The sequence below is a fragment of the Xiphophorus couchianus genome, chromosome 4 (genome assembly GCF_001444195.1).
Source record: "Xiphophorus couchianus chromosome 4, X_couchianus-1.0, whole genome shotgun sequence".
In the NCBI taxonomy this organism is placed as follows: domain Eukaryota; kingdom Metazoa; phylum Chordata; class Actinopteri; order Cyprinodontiformes; family Poeciliidae; genus Xiphophorus; species Xiphophorus couchianus.
In genome coordinates, this window is record NC_040231.1 from 2,813,472 (window position 1) to 2,831,783 (window position 18,312).

The 18,312-nt window shown below is 36.7% G+C and overlaps 1 protein-coding gene across 1 annotated transcript in view; it reads left to right on the plus strand.

Annotated features, from left to right (window-relative positions):
• The window catches only part of iqgap1 (IQ motif containing GTPase activating protein 1), a 57,591-nt gene that overhangs the window by 13,026 nt on the left and 26,253 nt on the right, over positions 1 to 18,312 (plus strand). Inside the window, exons 3-8 of the mRNA XM_028014255.1 lie at positions 12,858 to 13,014; positions 15,167 to 15,244; positions 15,539 to 15,615; positions 16,367 to 16,434; positions 16,817 to 16,930; positions 18,060 to 18,238. Of these exons, the coding sequence (XP_027870056.1) occupies positions 12,858 to 13,014; positions 15,167 to 15,244; positions 15,539 to 15,615; positions 16,367 to 16,434; positions 16,817 to 16,930; positions 18,060 to 18,238 (673 nt within the window). The remainder of the gene's footprint in view (positions 1 to 12,857; positions 13,015 to 15,166; positions 15,245 to 15,538; positions 15,616 to 16,366; positions 16,435 to 16,816; positions 16,931 to 18,059; positions 18,239 to 18,312) is intronic.

Here is an 18,312-nt window from a genome sequence, read left to right on the forward strand (position 1 = left end):
TTTACATGATTTCCTCATGTTTCTGGCTATTCACAGGAAAATGTGAATATATAAAAATAAACAGAGGTTATGGGGTTTTTATGAAGACATGTAACGGATGTTTCCAGGTTTTTTGGTGCAGATTTATATTTCCATGTGAGTTTATAGTTGGTTATTTCTGGACATCCTGTGCTGCTGCTTTTAGTTATTCTCTTCTGGTTGTAGTTGACCCAACTCTGCCTCTGCATTTACAGAAGATTAGATCATCAGTGTTTATTATTTTTTTGCTACCTCATCCACCACTAACAAAACAACTCGGCATGCAGCAGCTTTGGAGCGGCTAAAAGAGTAAAATCTGCTAGAAAATATGCAACTTCTTCTTTTAAAAGATATGAAATAAGTTTAGAGACGTTTTCCTCACGTAACTGACCTGAAACTTTTCAAGCATTTCCACATGAAGTAGTTAAACAAAATGTCAGAATGTGCAGTTAAGTCCAGTTATCTGTGGTTTGAAAGGAGAAACTAGGATTGAAACAAATTGTTTTTAAAGATGGTAATTCAACAAGTTTGGCAAAATATGTTGTTCTTTCCAAATCAGCTGAGTCTGAAATTTGAGCTTCAAAAAACGGAGAAAAGGAAAAACTGCAGATACAGCAAGGAAGCATTCAAAGCACTTAAGTAAAGGAAGAAAGAATAATGTAAAAGGGAAAAGTTTGACAAAATTACATGAAAATGTTACTTATTTAGAATAATCAAGCAGCTTGATTCAAAGTTTAAGGTGTGAGATTTCCCTTAAATTAAACCAAATCCAGAGTCAGCTTCCAAAAACCTCTGAGTCTGAAATTAAGATTTTAAGCTTGATCTTGGTTGGAAACTCAAAAATCTAGTTTTTCATTGAGCAGTGAACGCATCATGCGGATGATAAAAATGTTTTATATTTTATTCTTTTGAGATTTCAGCCTTTCTGTTCTTGAATATTTGTTTTTCAAAATCTCAGTTGGGAAATATCTCTATATCCTCCAGAGCACTGGGGCTCAAACTGCGGCCCGCAGGCCATTTGCGGCCCCTGGACTGATTTTGTGCGGCCCTGGAATGATTTGTCTCCTCAGAGCAGATGGTTGATGCAGACTGAGTTTTCTTTCAGTTGAGACAAAACTATAATCCAGGAATTAAAATGTTCTTTTCAGGGGGAAATCTTTCTCAATTTTTAATAGTTTTATTGCTATTTTTAGTTTCAGCTTGAGCCGTTTTGCCTTGTTTTATTGGCCTTTTTAAACCTTTTTAAAAAAACAATCTGACATGAAAATAGTCTTTTACTTTATTTTATACCAAGAGTACATGATGTATGTCTAGGCCTGTTGTAAATCAATTATATGATAAATTAAAACAAACTCAATAATTTCCATTTGCATGAGTCTGGTGCTTTTTTGTCTCAACACTTTTTTTTGAAGTATAATTTTGTTTGCAGAGATTCATAATTCACTTTATCTGTTGTTAATTTTAGAATATTTAAAATGTCTTCCAGCTTCAGTGTTAAATGTTTATTGATCTTTGCCAATGCATTATTATTGTTACGCCATTATCATTATATTACCTGAAAACAGTGTCAAAACAACGATATTATTGTTTATCGCAATAACTTCCAGACAATTTACTGTCCGCCAAAATTTGTTTTCATGACATGCCTATAAATATCATAACAAAGATTAAAAGTTAAATTATTTAAATTTATGAGATGTATATCACAGTATCTAATAAATTATAAGATCTGCCGTAAATGCAACACAAAACCTTTGTTTGCTGCACTTATATGAAGCAATTTAAAGTCAGAATTAATTCATAAAATCAAATGTTATTGGATTTTTCTATACTTAGTAGCTTACTTGATTAAACAAAATTTTAAATATGACTCACATTTTTCTCCAGTTCCTGCTGTAAATTGATGTGAGTGTTTTTGATGTCATTTCCTGTTACATCTGTGCTTATTGTTATAAAACTGAATTTAACTGAGTCTATATTTACTCTCCTGCCATGAACTTTCCACCCCCCACTCTGTTCAGGCGACTTTGACCTTAAGCTTTTATTCTGGCGGGTCGTTACTTATTTTAGCTTCATTGTTCCAGAGCAGAAAGTTTATTAAAGTGGTGATGACGACATTAAAATACTAAAGGTTTACCCTTCCTGCTGAAATATTAAGTTTTTTATTGTAGCTGTTAATAATTTTGGTTCTGCATCACGACGACAACCTGCTTTTTATGCTAACATTTACATTTTTTTACAAATATTCCCTTTTCTTGTTGGGATGTTTAACATGAGCCGTCACTGAATAATGAGAAGAATTTGCACTGAAACTAAAACAGCTGAGTAAATATCATGAATGTCCTGATGGTGACGTTACGGTGCAAAAACATCAACAGGTGTCAGGGATGCAACTGCAGTTATAATTTAATCTGTCGTAAAAACATTTGTATTTATTTTGCTATTTTTACCATCTGGAGTAAGAAATGATTAGGCCTGTCATAACAAATGTTGCTGGACGATAGATTGTACAGAAGTTATAGCGATAAAACGATAATATTGTTGTTTTGAAACAATTTTTGAGTAATATAATGCAAGAACACATTCTCAAAAATGAATAAACTTTAAATTCTAATGAACATTTAACACTGCAGCTGGAAGACGTTTTAAATATCCAAAATAAATAAACAAAACAATAAATAGAGTGAAGTAAGGAGCAAAGTAAACAAAATTATCATTCAAAAATTTTATTCACAAATTTCTATTAACAATAGAAACTAAATCTGGAAAAACAAATTTGTCTTATAGGTTCAGAAAACTTCAGATATTTTTTATTATTTGAGATAAGAAGAAAGATTTCTTGTAATATTTTCCTGTTATATAATCAACAGAATGGTTGAAATAAAAACACTTTTATTTAAGTTTTTATAAGAGTTTTTTTTCCTCAATTTTCAAGATGTTTTCTTCTGGTAAAATTTCATCTTGATTCTCTTAAAGAGAATAAAATACTGTAATTCTTTATAGTAATTTTCTGTTGTATAACTAACAGAAGGGATGATTGAAATTAGTCACTGTTTGAAAATACTTTTTGTCATTTGAAATGTCTTTGTTAGACAAAAATCAACTTGTAATGTATCTGGTTTTAAAAATCCTGATTTTATTTGTAAGCCATGTCGCCCAATCCTATAAAAATCAGTTTTCTTCACTTCAATCAAATCCGTCTGTGTTCTTCTGGAAAGACTTCCTGCATAAGCAGATGATTCATCTCTGGCCACAAAATGTTTAATCTTTAATCCGTCATGCATGTTGAAGTGTTTGTTATGACACTCATCCTCTCTGAAAACACAGATAAGAGGATTTGAAGTGAATCCGCCTCTAAATGGAGGCTTTTATTTCAGAAACATTCCGAGTTTTTCTGTTCGCTGCCTGACCAGCCAGTTCCTCCTGAAGCTCTGGCTGTTTGCCTGTAATTTCCTGTTTTTGAAAAAGTCTCAACCCTCCTGTCGCTGCGTTGCTGCCGCTGCAGGGGAGATTATGTAAGCCGACATTGTGTTGGTGCGATGGGGAACAATGGCTCAAGACTGACGTGTTGAAAACCTTCAGAGGGCAATAACCTCTGACCTCTGACCTCGTTCACTCAGAAAAGTCCGTCTGAACTGAGCAAAAATCTTGAAACTTTTTAATAATTGTTGTTTTTCCATCTCCGTTCATTTCCATGAAGAAACCATTGCAATAAATAATATTATGGTTGATTTCAGAACATTTTCAGGTAGTATAAGGCAAAAACACATTCTCTAAAATCAATACATTTTAAATTCTAGTGAGCATTTAATACTGGAACCAGAAGACATTTTAAATATACAAAATAAATAAACAAACAACTAAATAAAATCAATTATGAAGTCTCTGTAAACAAAATTATCCTTCAAAAAAGGCTAAAGAATCACCAGACTGAAAACTTTCATCATTCAGTTTTTGGTAGAAAGAGAGAAAAAGAAATTATGCAAATGAAATTGTCTTGTGATTAATTGATTTATTGCTAACTGGAATAACTGTAATCACACTTTTTAGCAGAAAAAATCTAAAGAGCCTCAAAGACTCGAGATGAGAAGAAAGATTTGCACATTTAAATTGAAACACAGTGGAAAAAAACAGGCCATTTACTGAGCAGACGTTCATTATTCTGATGTAACTTTACCTTTATGTTTGCTTTGCTAATCTCTTTTAATCCGGATTAGCTGTTTTCAAACAGAACTTTAACATTTAAGGTTTCATGCGTCGCCATCGGTGCAGATTTTTGCGGATTCCTTCAGTTTTTTGTCATAAATGTTCCAAATATCAGATTGTGTGTTTTCTCTAGTGCAGTTCAGATTTGATCAGACCAAGTGATTCCAGTTAATATTCCTTAAAAATGGTGAAATATCACTTTGGTTTGTCACTGAACTGGAATCTCAGATCTGATAATGGCTTTGGCAGATAAACAGAAGCAGGTTTGATTCTTTTTGATGTGCTACTGCTGCCCCCAGACACAAAGGCACCCCGGGCAAAGAGCCGCATATTGGATATATCCAACCCTGGAACTGTTTAAATCTAAAACTAGATCAGCATGAAATAAAATATGCTTAATCTGGTTTCTCCCAGTGATTTCAATCCAGATTATAAGAACATTTTTCATTTTGAACAAGAGGAAAAATCAGTCAACCATCTCAAGTTGTTTCAGTTTATCGGTTTGCTACAGGAGTTCAAACAACGCAAAAAAAAAAGAAACAAGATTTGTTGAAATGTTTAAAACTCCTTCGTGTTTGTGTCAGTTTACTGTGACCTTGACCTTTGTCTGCCTGCTAATCTGCCTCGTAAACGAGCTCGTTCGCTGTAAAACGCTGCTCTTAGTGGTTTTTGTGTAATCCTCTGTAAAGGTTGTTTCCGTGGAAACGGGGACGCCTCTGGGAAAACATGTCTGAGTCAGCCGGGCTGGCGGCAAGCGGGACGGAGAGAGAGAAGGACAAAAGAAAATGAAAGGAGACGGATCAGGAGCCGTCCCTCCCGCCTCTTACCTGGATCTCACCTGGCCGCCGGTGAAACATGAAACTATTCACCTTTCAGAGCAGCAACACTCAGTCTCTGTTTGGACCTTTTACCTCTCCAGGTTTCTAGCTACTTTTAAACTCTGAGGCTTTTTTTTTGTTTTTACTTTGGAGAAGGTTAAAAATGTCGTTTTCATGTGAATCCTTTATGTAACTTTTACAAAAATATTTTTCCCATATTCATTAAAACTGCCTTCCTGTTATGAGACAAAAACGCACCGATTCTGGTCAAAAACAGCCAATCAGAGCCAGGAGGAGGGTCTTAGAGCTGCCAATCAACCTCGTGTATGCGCTGCTAAATGTGCTGATTGTGGGAAAACGGATAAACAGATAATTTTGTTTGGCCCCATAATTTAAAAATCTTGCATTAAGAGTGAGATTTTTTATAGAGAAATAAAATCTTAAACTTTTTTTTAATCAATGAGACAAATTATCTGTTTTTATTAACATTGTTTCTGTTTTCTTTGATTACATTTAGCTAAAAACTGCAATAACTGCACTAATATTGGCTAAAAGGTGCTGGCATGCAGCAGTTTTTCAGAATAAAAGCTTTTTACCCAATCTAAGCAGAAGCTGGTTTTAATCTTTATTTTGAATTTTCAGGATGTTTTTTGGGGAACAAACTGAATGCAGAAACTAAAAATGACTTATTTTTTCAAGTTTTGAGCCATTCTCTGTTAATGGAGGCCATTAAAACAGCTGGAAGATGTCTCAGGTTTTAGTCTGGGAATGTGTGAGGCTGTGCAGAGAACATGTCTTGGTTTTTCCAGTTCACCCACCATCGTTAGGACTTTAAACCGGGAGGCTGCAGTGAGTCCTGCTGCTGCTGGAGGCTCAGCGGACAGAATAAGGTCAGATTCCAGTGTTCCAGTTAAGCATGTAATGGACAACTTGGCTCTCATTCTTTCACTTTTCTCCCACTGTTTTATTCAGGCTTTGGTAAAGTCAGTCGATTTAATCTGGGTTGAAAATAAAGGTAGAAGGAAGTGAGAAAAGCAGGAGAAGGATGTCTGTAATTAGCCTTTCCAGCTATTCAGTGATCGCACTTCCGCCTTTCTTTACTCAACATGCAGTAAAGATTTATCTGTTTGTCCAGAGTTATTGTGTGTTTGCTTTTGTGATGCGTGTGTTCGTATCTGCATGTAAATCGGAGGGGTTTCCCAGGTTAGAGCTAGCGCTGCTTTGCATTTGTTTAGAAGAAACGGTTTGAGGCAGTTAGTTGGCAAACTGTTGAAGAAGTCCCGTAATGCACATATATTAAGGTAAAACCTTCTCTGCACCTAAAACTGTTGGTTTTTATTGTCCATCCATGAATAAATGGCGGTCTTAACTCATATCATCAAAGTATCTTCAGAGACTGATGCATGGTGATGCAGTAGCAGTCAGTCCTGCAACGGATCTGAAGAGGCCTCTGACTGAAGATTAAGACTCTCATGACTGTCATGTTAATAGCTCAATATGTCATGGTAAACATACCCAGGATAACAAACACTGCTAATCCACCTCATTTGCTTTTGCTTCTCCTCGTTAACGGGGCAGTATTGTGTAAAGATAAAGTCAATTTTTACATAACACTGCTCCTTTAAATCTCTCATAATTCAAAGTATTTGAAATGAGCTTCAGAGCTTTAAAAAATGTAAAATGATCAGTTTTTACTGTCAGTTTAGTTGGAGTTCATTCTTCTAATAATAATTTATCTGATCCATGACCGACCTTTAGACTTAACTTCCTGTTATTTTGACATTTTTGGATCTATTGTCAACATTTTAGCAAAGTTCATGTAGTTTAGAGTTGAGAAAATGTGATACAGATTTGGTTTGTTTCTAATTTTTTATATCCACTTATTTTGGTAAATGGTAAATGTGCTGCAAATAAATCTCCATCCTGTGAGAAACATTGTGCAGAAACATCAGTATTGGATATCATCTTGCATGTTATTTTGGTTTTCTGGTTTTTACTTTGCCGTACTGGAAGCAGGAGTTTCTGATAAACGTCTAAATGCCCAACATAAACTTAAATTGTGTGAATAAGCAAATGTTTTCTGGTGCAACAGTTTCAAAATGTTTCCTACATGTTGGCAGTCTTTTTTTGAAAACTGTTGCATCATATCTATAAAAATCCCTGTTCATCTTTAAGAAAAAGATACAAGATGTTGTCTTTTTTTTACTGCTTATTTAAGCATGGTGTAGACTTGACTGGTCCTTTTTTTTAATTTAATCAGTGAGTCAAACCTTTTGGGCCGCTCCCTTTAGCAGGACAACAATACTTTACAGTCATACAGAAACGGCTTGTGGTCTGTTAGCTTGGCCATAATTATCTGTTCACAACGTGACTGAAGCAGGAAGCTGTTCTCTCACTGAAACTTAGGACACACAAAAAGTTCAACATTTCTCATCTTTGTGGAGGAAAATTTCTTTGATTTTGTGTCATTTGTTTGAATTTATTTTGTGTCTGAATAAAGAGTTTATGTAACATCTTTATTTTGGACTTGGCTACAGCGTGTCAGTTTCCTGACAAGAAGTCAGAGCGTCTTCCTGTAGAGATGATGGTCAGTAGAAGATCTCTTCCTATGAGATTGACCTCTGACCTCTGGTTGGATTACAGCTTCCTAACAGCAATCTGGAAGCATGTACTACATTTCCCTTATGCTGCAATATGTATGCGCTATTTTCTTCTAGGATTCACAGAAATGTCAGTTTATTTCACAATTATTTCCAGAATATTTTCTATCTGAGAAAATAATAGTTTTCTACATTAGCTCTTAATTAATGTAGCTCTTAATTAAATTTGATTAATTGATTCCTAAAAACTTACATTTTCTCTCGCATTGTGGGGTTAGACTCTCTTTAAATTTACACCAAAAACCTAGAAATTTTTAGATTAATTTCAGAAATTTTCTAGGCAAAAACTTGGAAATTTCTGAGTTTTAAGTCAAATATTTGCCTGAAAGAAAAACTCAGAAATCTTAAGATTAATCAAAGAATTTGTCTATAAAAAAGGCAATTAAATTTTGGTGTAAAAAACTGAAATTTTACTAGAAAAAAACTAAAATTTTGAGAATATCTCAGAATTTTTTGAGTTTTCTAGAAAATGTTTTACTTTTTCTAGAAAATTTATTCTTTATTTTCTGTGTACAATGGCCCTAATGCTGTCCATAATGTAGTCTTTCCATAAAATGAAAGGCTATTTTTCATAATATGTCACATTTAAAAAAGAACACATATTTAAAAAAATCAACTGCATTAAATACCAGAAAATTGTGGGGATTTTTTGATATTATTAAACTTAGATGTATTTATAAACTCATGGAAATCCTCAGAATCAACCGTCCTTATTGGCATAACATGTCTATTGTCGATCATGTTACAATTTTTCGATATTATTCTCTCCGCATTTCTGTCTCTACGTCATCGTCTTATGAAAGCGATAACTAAAGGATCGTATTAAGGTTTTATATTTCTGAACGGAACCGCATACGGAGCATTTTTGGACCGTTTCTCTCCTGTAAACGGACGCATCCTCCACCATCTTGTTTGAAATAGGCTTCCGACCAGCGGTGCCCTCTGCTGGATGGTGGCCAAGCTACAACACAAAAAGGGTATATTATTGGTTAATCTATTAGAACTAATTTCAATCAATAGTTTTCATGACATTTTATTTACATTTTTTTGACGTAATTATGACCTTAAAGCCATATTTTACTATTTTAAGTTCAGAAATGCCTCCAACCTTCTGATGGCATCAGAGATAAAGCACATATTTCTTTCTTTGTAAACCTCAGAGCTTTAAAATGTGTGGAATGAGTTGGAGCAGTAACCTTTAGACAGCTACACCTTCATGTTTTGGGTGATGATTAGGATTCCAGTCGTTGCTTTCATATCTGTGGCTTTATTTTGAATTGCAGACATGCTTGTTGGAGTCAAGAACACAACTGTACATTTGTTTCCTGTGCTGTTTTCAGAAAGGCATTCTGAAATCCCATTCATAGCTGCAGATCTTGCTGGTTAAGTGGAGGGTGTGACCGTGTTTGTGCTTGGCTGGAAGGAGTGTGGAGCTTTGATAAAGAGAGTCATTACTTAGGAGTCTTTATGGAGCCTTTCTCTGCGCCAGCAGAGAGTGAAAATGGGGGCTTGTTCCTGAGAGAAGGGCCCCGGCCCCGCGCCACGGCTCGGTCCCCCCGGCCTCAATGGCAGGCCTGTCTGAAAGCCCCCATGTCACGACTTCCTGAGAGGGAAGTTGTTTCAGCTGGTGTTAGCCGCTCGCCCTTACATTTGTTTGCAGACCAAGAGACTTCAGGAAACCCAAGTGTTGGGAAACTCTGAAATTGAGGCTCTACGTTGAAAATGAGACGCAGTTTGTACAGCTGCTTTAAAGCTGCAGTATCTAAATATTTTTTATGCATTTGTTGAAACTACCTCTATGTTGTGGCAGTACAATTTGAGACGGATAATCCAGGAAAAAAATTATCCGCTCTGCTTTCTCTGTGCTAACTAGAAACAACTAATCAGAGCCAGGAGGCGGACCTTAGCGCTGTCAATCACCACTCCTAACGGTGCAGCTGCCTCCTGACAGCATAACCTGTGATGAATGCGAAGGCTAGTTAGCATGGCAGATAAAGAAATGTGTTTAGTAACAAATTATTATTATTAATACAGATTTTTAAATGAAACTAAAAGTGACTTCAGGAGTTCTGGGTTGAACATATTTACCGGCAAACGTTTTTAATTTACCTTAAATGCTAAATGTTTATATTTTTGTATAGTTTATGCTCAATTACTGCTTTGAGTGTGTTCTCTCAGCAAATGGCCTACTCTTGTTAACGATTAATCGATTACTAAATTACTCAACAATTACTTCAGTAATCGATTTATTACAATTAATCATTGAAGTCCTTTGGAAGTTAAAGGGCCTCTGGGGCCTTCATGTCCTGATAAAAGCAGATTAAAAGCAGCTCAGAGTTGTTGGTTAGTTTGGGGTGTGGTTTTTGTTTAAAACGGTTCTTAAGATGAGGCTAATGAGTAAAACCTTCAGAAGCACCTTTTTGTTCTTGCCACAGAGATGCGTGTGTGTTCAACAGAGATGCGTGTGTGTTCAACAGAAATGCGTGTGTGTGCAACAGAGATGCGTGTGTGTTCAACAGAGATGCGTGTGTGTGCATGCAGAGGGAGGCTGGTCTGAAGGAGCAGAGGAATCTTTCCCAGGACACAGGTAACCCTGCTGCCGCTGAGGCTGCAGGGGAGTGGGAGTGTTTTCTCAGCAGATTAAAGGAGAGGCTGTTTTTCTTTCTTTTTTTTTTTAAATGGGACTTCACTAAATCCGCTCTGGCACTGGGAAATTCCTCACGGAAATCCAGCTTTCCCAGTGAGAGCTGAGGTTTCGGCTCAAATTGTAAAAATCTATTGTGTGTAAATGCAGATTTTATTTTTTATTTTTCTATTCATTTGTAATAAAAAAACTTCTATTTATTATGTGCAATTCTAGTTTTATTATTTATGATGATGATAAAAATAGATTTTATTGTAATTTTTAAATGATCTTAATCATTATTTGCATTTTTATCATTTTGCAAACAATAGTTGTTTTAATTTCAAATAAGATTTGAAATGTAAAAATACTTAATTTCCCTCAGGGATCAACTCAGTGTTTGTATTATCCAACTTCCTCCAGATAGTTATTGTAGATACTGATGCTACGGGCAGGAAGGATCTCCTGCAGCAGTCTGTGTTACAGTGGTTCTGAAGAAGCCTCTGACTGAACTCACTCTGTTGTATAACACAATATATAAGTATGTAATTTTGCTACAATTGTGGACAGTGTCACCATAAAGTCTGATTCTTCAATTAAACCTAAACAAACGTGAATAAAACCGAACGCGACGCTCCGCCCATCAGTGTTTCCACTGCATGTTTTAAATGCTACACTCATTTACAAGAAGAAAATATTTTTCCAACATGTTTAGCTGTCGACAGTTAGTTGAATTGTCTTATCCAAACCGCCTGGAGTGAACACTTTTAGTAAAACTAGCGTACCGTAGTGATGTCACAGTGACACGCCGTCATTCTATTGGCTGAAACTCCGACCTTTTCTAGTTTTCCTGTGAGAGACAAAAAATTAAGCTAAACTACAAAACCACAACATGTTTACAAGCACTTCTGGTCTAGTTTCTAGTGAAATTAGTTGGTTTTCTTAAAACAAGATAAAAATAGCTTACAAGTAACTTTACAGCAAGATATAGGAGCTTGTTTTAGGTCAGTAATTCCTTAAAACTGATGAAAACATCCAGTTCTTATCAAATTGATGAAAATATCCACCAGTGCAACTATGTGGACATGTAGTTGCACTGGTGGATATTTCTCCTGTATTATAAGTAAAATTAAGCAATTAATGGCTTAAAATAAACTTCTGGATCTTGCTAAAATGTTACTTGTAACTCAGTTTTGTCTTATTTCAAGTGGACTGATATATTTGCACTAGAAAGTAGACAAAAATACTAGATAAGATTTTGTTTTTGCAGTGTAAAGTAGAAAATCAAAATAAGTCTTTTCTACTGCAGTAATTAAACTTCATATATCTCAGATATTGTGCAGGAAACAAGTTCTGCACAGAAAATGCAACGAGAACTGGGTGGAAGAACCGACTTGATGTACTTTTGTTCTGGCTTTTACCTTCATAGGTAGAAATGATACAAACAGGAGAGAAAGTTTGTGCATAGGTTTGAGAGTGGAGCATATTTGTAAGCAGCAAGGTTTCTGAGTGAGCGCAGAGTTTTACAGGAGAGAACCACAACATCTGAGATTAAAAGATAACTACGGTAATCATGGTCTTATGTTCAACACAAACAGAGAAACTCTCAAAGTAAACATCCTAACTTTCTGTAACTGCAGCAGGTTTATCAGAGCGGTTTTATTGAGCCAGACGCGATGGTTCCTGCTGGTGTTTGAATCCAGTCTTCCCAGTGAGGGAGCGCAGCCCAGAGCTGACTCAGCAGGAATGTGATTTCATAATATGACCTAGAAGAAATGAAATGTCACGCCTGAGGAATCCTGGGAGTGCGTGCTGCAGGCGAGCGGTTACCAACACAGAGCTGTAATAATAAATAAAAATTAATTAATCAATCATCAGAAAGCGCAGAACATCACCTTAAGTTTCAGATTCGCTGTTTTACCGACTTCATGTTGCATGTTTTTAGTAATCGATTATTCGTCAGAATAATCGATTAAGCAGATCAAATAAGTGGCACATCCTGCAGATTTAACCACAAGCCTTTGTTATATAATAAAAAAACTTACATAAAGATGCATATAAACAAATAATTAAATTAATTTTTTAAATAAGAAAACTAACATTTTATTGGCTAAAATATAGTAGCAAAAGAAATCCTTCTAGCATCAATCTGTGAAAAGTTCAGCCTTTTCTGCTCGACAACGTAGATCTGATGTTTTTAGTTTTAGTTTAAAAAACTAAAAACTAAATGAATGACAAAAGCTGCTTCACAAGAGAAATTTCACAGAATTGCCACACGAGGAGGCATTTAAGTTTTTGATTTTATCTTTAATGCACAATTAAAATTTTTGTGAAAGTTCAAGTTAATGATTAATCAATTACTAAATTACTTTATGATTACTTTATTAATCGATTATTCATGATTAATCTGATTAATTGTTAAAGCCCTTCATGTTTGTGCAGAATCAACCTTTAAGATCAGTTCCCCTCGTTGCGGAGGAAGTTATCTTTGTCTGTTTGGCTTCATGCATGCTCCTCCTCTTCCCTCCGCAGATGGATGGAGGCCTGTCTGGACGAAGAGTTGCCCCCGACAACGGAGCTGGAGGAGGGGCTGAGAAATGGCGTCTATCTGGCCAAACTGGGCAACTTCTTTGCCCCGCAGACGGTTTCCCTCAAGAAGATCTACGATCGTGAGCAGACGCGCTACAAGGTGAGAAGATTTGAGATATTTTCCACCGAGACTAATTCGGATTTTCTTTTGTTAATTTTTTTTACGTTCAATAAAATACAGTAAAGAAAGTTCAGAGGGTAATAGTGTAAATTAGTAAAAGTTAGCCTAGGGTATTAAATGTGGAAAAGTGATCATCTGTTGAAAGAAAAGTCACTCTGGTCAGATGAGAACAAATATAATATTTCTGACTTAAAATCTAATTCTTCACATCACCCTGAATCACAGCTTGATGTGAGCTAAACTTTTCCGTTTTGATTGAAACTCTCATAATAATCTGGGGTTTTTAAACCGTCACTTTTTTGAAAAGATGAAAATGACGGACAGGGCCGGATAATAACTTTTCGGGGTCCTAGTTATATTATCATTGGGGGCCCCACACCAACATGTCAACACCAGAGGCTTTATCATTCCAGAGCTGCTCTGTGTGTAACATACCTGCTATCATTAGCACAATTAGCTTACATCAAGTTTTCTGACTGTTGGTTTTAACCTGACAGGAGAAGAAAACAGAAAATAAATATTTGGATTTTGAGGTGCAGAATGGTATTTAAGTGTTGCCGTATTTTAATTATTTGAAAGGAATACCATTTGAAAAACACAACATTTTCAGTAAACAAGTTTGATGTCTCATATTTGCCCAACAGTGGCAGCAGCCAACAGCAGGAAGAGATTAATCTGTCATTATATGTACAAACTATATAAATAATATAGCAATGGTTCTCCCAGGCTCAACAGCTTTTAGTTTGTGTCATTCAATATTATTAGCTGCTTATCTTGCATATGCTGTCAGTCATGTTTAGCTGAATTTAATTTGCGTTCATTTTCATTGATATTCAACCAGATAAAGCTGAACAGAGAAGCAGCAACACACATCATGCATCCGCTTAATGTGTGATTGCACAATGTGGCTCCTAAATTCATGTAACATTTTCTCTACAGTGACAGAAACCGCTGACTGAGGCTCCAATAACTGCACATAAGCAAAGAAATTAAATGATTGCAGTTAAATTATGAATGATTCACCTGCTGCAGCCTGAACTCTGTCTCATAACGTCTCCTGAATCACATGGACAGGAATTGCTGACCCAGTTTGAGTTTAATCATGTGTCTAAAGGGGGATTGCTGCAGAAGCTGTGGTCATGAAGATGTGGACTTTTACCTCAGACGACTTCTCTGGGGGTTTTGATTTAGGTCTGAAGGATGAATCTGCTCCCACGCTGGAGGCTGGAATTACAAGCACCACTTCAGCCAAAGTCTTGAAATCAGGGAGCATTTCTGCAATTGAAGTAGTCAGAAGAAAATATCTGCACCGAGAGTGTGAATCGTATTCTGTTAAAAATGACAGCTGACCTTAAGATTTCTCCATCTCAGTAAAAAAAACAAAGACAATTTTTATTCCTGAAGGAGACCTATTATGCAAAATTAACATTTTATATGTCTTTATATTTCCTGTTGGGTTTCTACTGCTTCTGAAAACAACCTGAATGCTTAAAGAACCCCCAAAGAACACCAAGCTATTTTTGGCAATAAGTTAATGTTTCTTGGTGCGGTTACCTAACAACCCCAGCAGAGTTCTGCCTGTTGCCTAGCAACCCAAGCTGTATGTGCTTTACAATGGCTTCTGGAAAACACAAATGATTGTTGACTTACCATCCAGAAACCACTTGCTGCATTCTTGTAGGTTGTGCAGGAGGCTCCACTTTTGCTTTTCAAAGATGTGCGGTTGTATAATTGCTCTTCTGTTTTCAGCCATTTTCATGCGAGTTTGAGGTGGGGCGGCGTGGCCAGCAGCAGCTTATTTGGATTTAGAGTTTCAAAGAAGTATAACGTATCTCTTTTAATTGTTGGAATCCACATTGTTCGCCTCCATTTTCTTAATGTTGGACTGCAGCATTAAATCCAGTGAAATGCACAGATTTCTGTAGGCGTGCAACAAGATGAAATGTGTAACGGATTCATAATGTAAATCCTTTTACCAGACACTGTAGCTCACAGACCCATTTTCATGTGACACGCGTTTTGCTGAATAAGGTTTCCTCTTACAGTTTGCAGCGCCAAAATGTAACAGTAGCTTTTCAAAAGACTGAAATTGTGTTTTCTCTAGTTCTGATATTGTGTTTCTCTCCTGCAGGCAACCGGCCTCCATTTCAGACACACAGACAATGTCATCCAGTGGCTCAACGCCATGGCAGAAAAGGGACTGCCAAAGGTGAGCACAACTCTTTCAAAGGAGTGGAGTTTTAAATGCTGATAATTGCTCCCAGAAATGTGGAAATCAATAGCTAACATCACGAGAATACCTCTGAGTGGTAACATAGAGGAAAATTGGGGCCATTGGTTCCCGTTTCCAGCAAAAAGAACGTTTTTGACTCCAGAAGCAGTGAGCTTTGCCGCTGGGTGTGTAAATGATCATTAACATTGTGTAATTCTCACTCTGAGCTCATCTTCTGGACACATGCTCCAACATGATCCTGAGTTTCTTACCTCACTGCTTTTGTTTCAGATCTTCTACCCAGAAACCACAGACATATACGACCGAAAGAACATGCCGCGCTGCGTCTACTGTATCCACGCTCTCAGGTTGGTTCGCTCTCCACCTGCTGGTCCAGAGACATTTAAAAGCCAAACACTGAAGTCAAACTCAGAGCTCTGCTTGGATTTCTCCTCCTGTTGGTGGATTTAACTGGCTACAAGGCGTGCTGAAGTCACAAAGGGCCGTTTGTTTATGAAAGATGGAGTTATTTTCTGGTTGCATTTTAAAAACTCTCCATTCAGGCTTTGTTGGCCTGAAACCTGTTTAAATATGTTAAAATGAGGTGAACAATGCAGGTATTGAAGAGTGGAAGCCAAAACAAACATTTAAACCAGAATGGAAAGACTTTGTATGGAAACACGAAGGATTTAACAGCTTTTAAATGCATCCATCAATAACAGTCAGTAATTGTTTTCTGTTTGTACACATTACTGTGTGTTAGATGAGTTTTATACAGATCGGGGTGTATATATAGATATATATAAATTAAACATATTTTTGTTAATATGTTTTGCTCAAAAAACCTCAGTGGCATTTTCAAATTCACTAAAGGACTTCTGTTATCGCATTTTAGGCAATAAAATGTTTATTTTCTTATTTAAAACTGGAATTGAATTATCTATTTCCATCTTTTAATGTATTTCTAATATTTTATAAAAACGGTTTAAGTAGTTTAATGGAAAATTTGCAGAATGTGCCAATTTTTTATCTGATTAATGATGATGCACATATTTTTCTATAGTTTCCGTATAAAATTGACCTCATACTGTGTTTTTCTATTTTCTATTATTTCAACAGTCTGTACTTGTTCAAGCTGGGCTTGGCTCCACAGATCCAGGATCTTTATGGAAAAGTAGCGTTCACGGGTAAGTGAAGGAGTCTCTGCCTCTATTTCCGTCACTCTTGCCATTTTTAACCTGACCATGTCATCGTAAGCATTCCAGATGTTTCTTTGTTTATAAAGTTCAATTGAAAGTTTAAATACTGCGGAGTTGTTCACACCATAAAACCCTGAGCGAGGAGAACAAGGCAGGCAGAGCAGCTGCGGCCAGAAGGAGCAGCTGGAAATGTGAAAGTCATTAGTAACAGTGAGAGCTTTTCCTGTCTGTGGCAGCTTCAGGAATCCGACTGTCAAACGTCGGCCAGGAACAGTTCGTCCCTGCAGCCTCCCTGCTTTTTCCTTCTGCTTTCGGTTTTTCCACCGCGGTCCCTGAATGTGTTGCTTCTGCTCTGTGCCGTCTCCTACAGAGGAGGAAATCAACAACATGAAGAACGAGCTGGCGAAGTATGGGATCCAGATGCCCGCCTTCAGCAAGATCGGAGGGATTCTGGCCAGCGAGCTGTCGGTGGACGAGGCTGCATGTGAGCTGCGCTCAGATGTCAACGGAGGGGGGGTCTGACACTGCAAAACACCAAACCTTACCAAGACTGCTCTCCATTTTACTGCAGTTATCTCAGTAAACTTAAAATAAGACAAAACTAATGCTTAGGTAACTTCTCAGGAAGATACAGGAGCTTGTTTTAATTAAATTATTCCTTAATAATGAGGAAACAAATGACTAGTTCCACCGGCAGGTTATTTCACGTACAACAAATGTTTCCCATATTATAAGAGAAATAATGTGCCAATCAATCCAGTAATTTTTCATCAATATTAAATTACTGACTTAAAGAAAGCTTCTATATTGTGCTTGAAAGTTACTTGTGAATTAGTTTTGTCTCATTTCAAGTGTACTGATATTTGCACTAGAAACTAAACAAAAATACTTGGTAAAATTTGTGTTTTTGCAGTGTACAAGTGCTGCACAACAAAAACACAAAATCTTACCAAGTATTTTTGGTCTATTTTCTAGAGCAAATATCAGTACACTTGAAATGAGACAAAACTAATTCACAAGTAACTTTCAAGCACAATATAGAAGCTGCATTAAGTTAACATGACTTAATAATTAATATATTTCACTTATAACTTGAGAAAAACTTCCTCTTTTAAATGAATTAATCTGCCAGGGGAGCTAGTACTTTTATTCTGTTTTAATGAATTATTTACTTAAAGCAAGCTCTAATATTTTGCATAAAAGTTACTTGTAAGTTAGTTTTGTCTGATTTGAACATTGTACTAATGTATTTGCACCCCTACATTGGTAAGATTTAGTGTTTTTGTGTGCAGTCCAGCACTTTACAGTTATACACTGCAAAAAGAAACAACAAAAATACAGCCGTTTTTTTTTCTTGTTTTTCTCTGTAGCCGCAGCAGCTCACTAATAAACAACACATATCTGATTTAAACAGCCAGTGGAAAAATAAATAATCATCATTACAGTTTATGTGGGAGTCCATTTGGGATTAAATGTGTTGATTAGACTTTCAGAGCATCTGGCGGTTTTTTTCCCGCTGGTCTTCGCTTCATATCAACCACAGCAAAATTGATGCTAATTTTAGTTAAAAATGAAACGGGCCGGCCGCCCTGACTCGGCTCCTCCGTCCTCAGTGCACGCTGCAGTGATCGCCATCAACGAGGCCATCGACCAGGGAGTCCCAGAGGGAACCCTGGCCGCCATGCAGAACCCCAACGCCGTGCTGCTCAACCTGGACCCGGACTCGGCCCAGAAGTACCACGACACGCTCTACCAAGCCAAGGGGGAGAAGGTGGCCAGCTCACGAAAACGAGTAAGAATGGCAAGGCTGAAATTATAGAATCAACATCGTAGCTTATTATGAGTGATAATAAACATACCTGGATG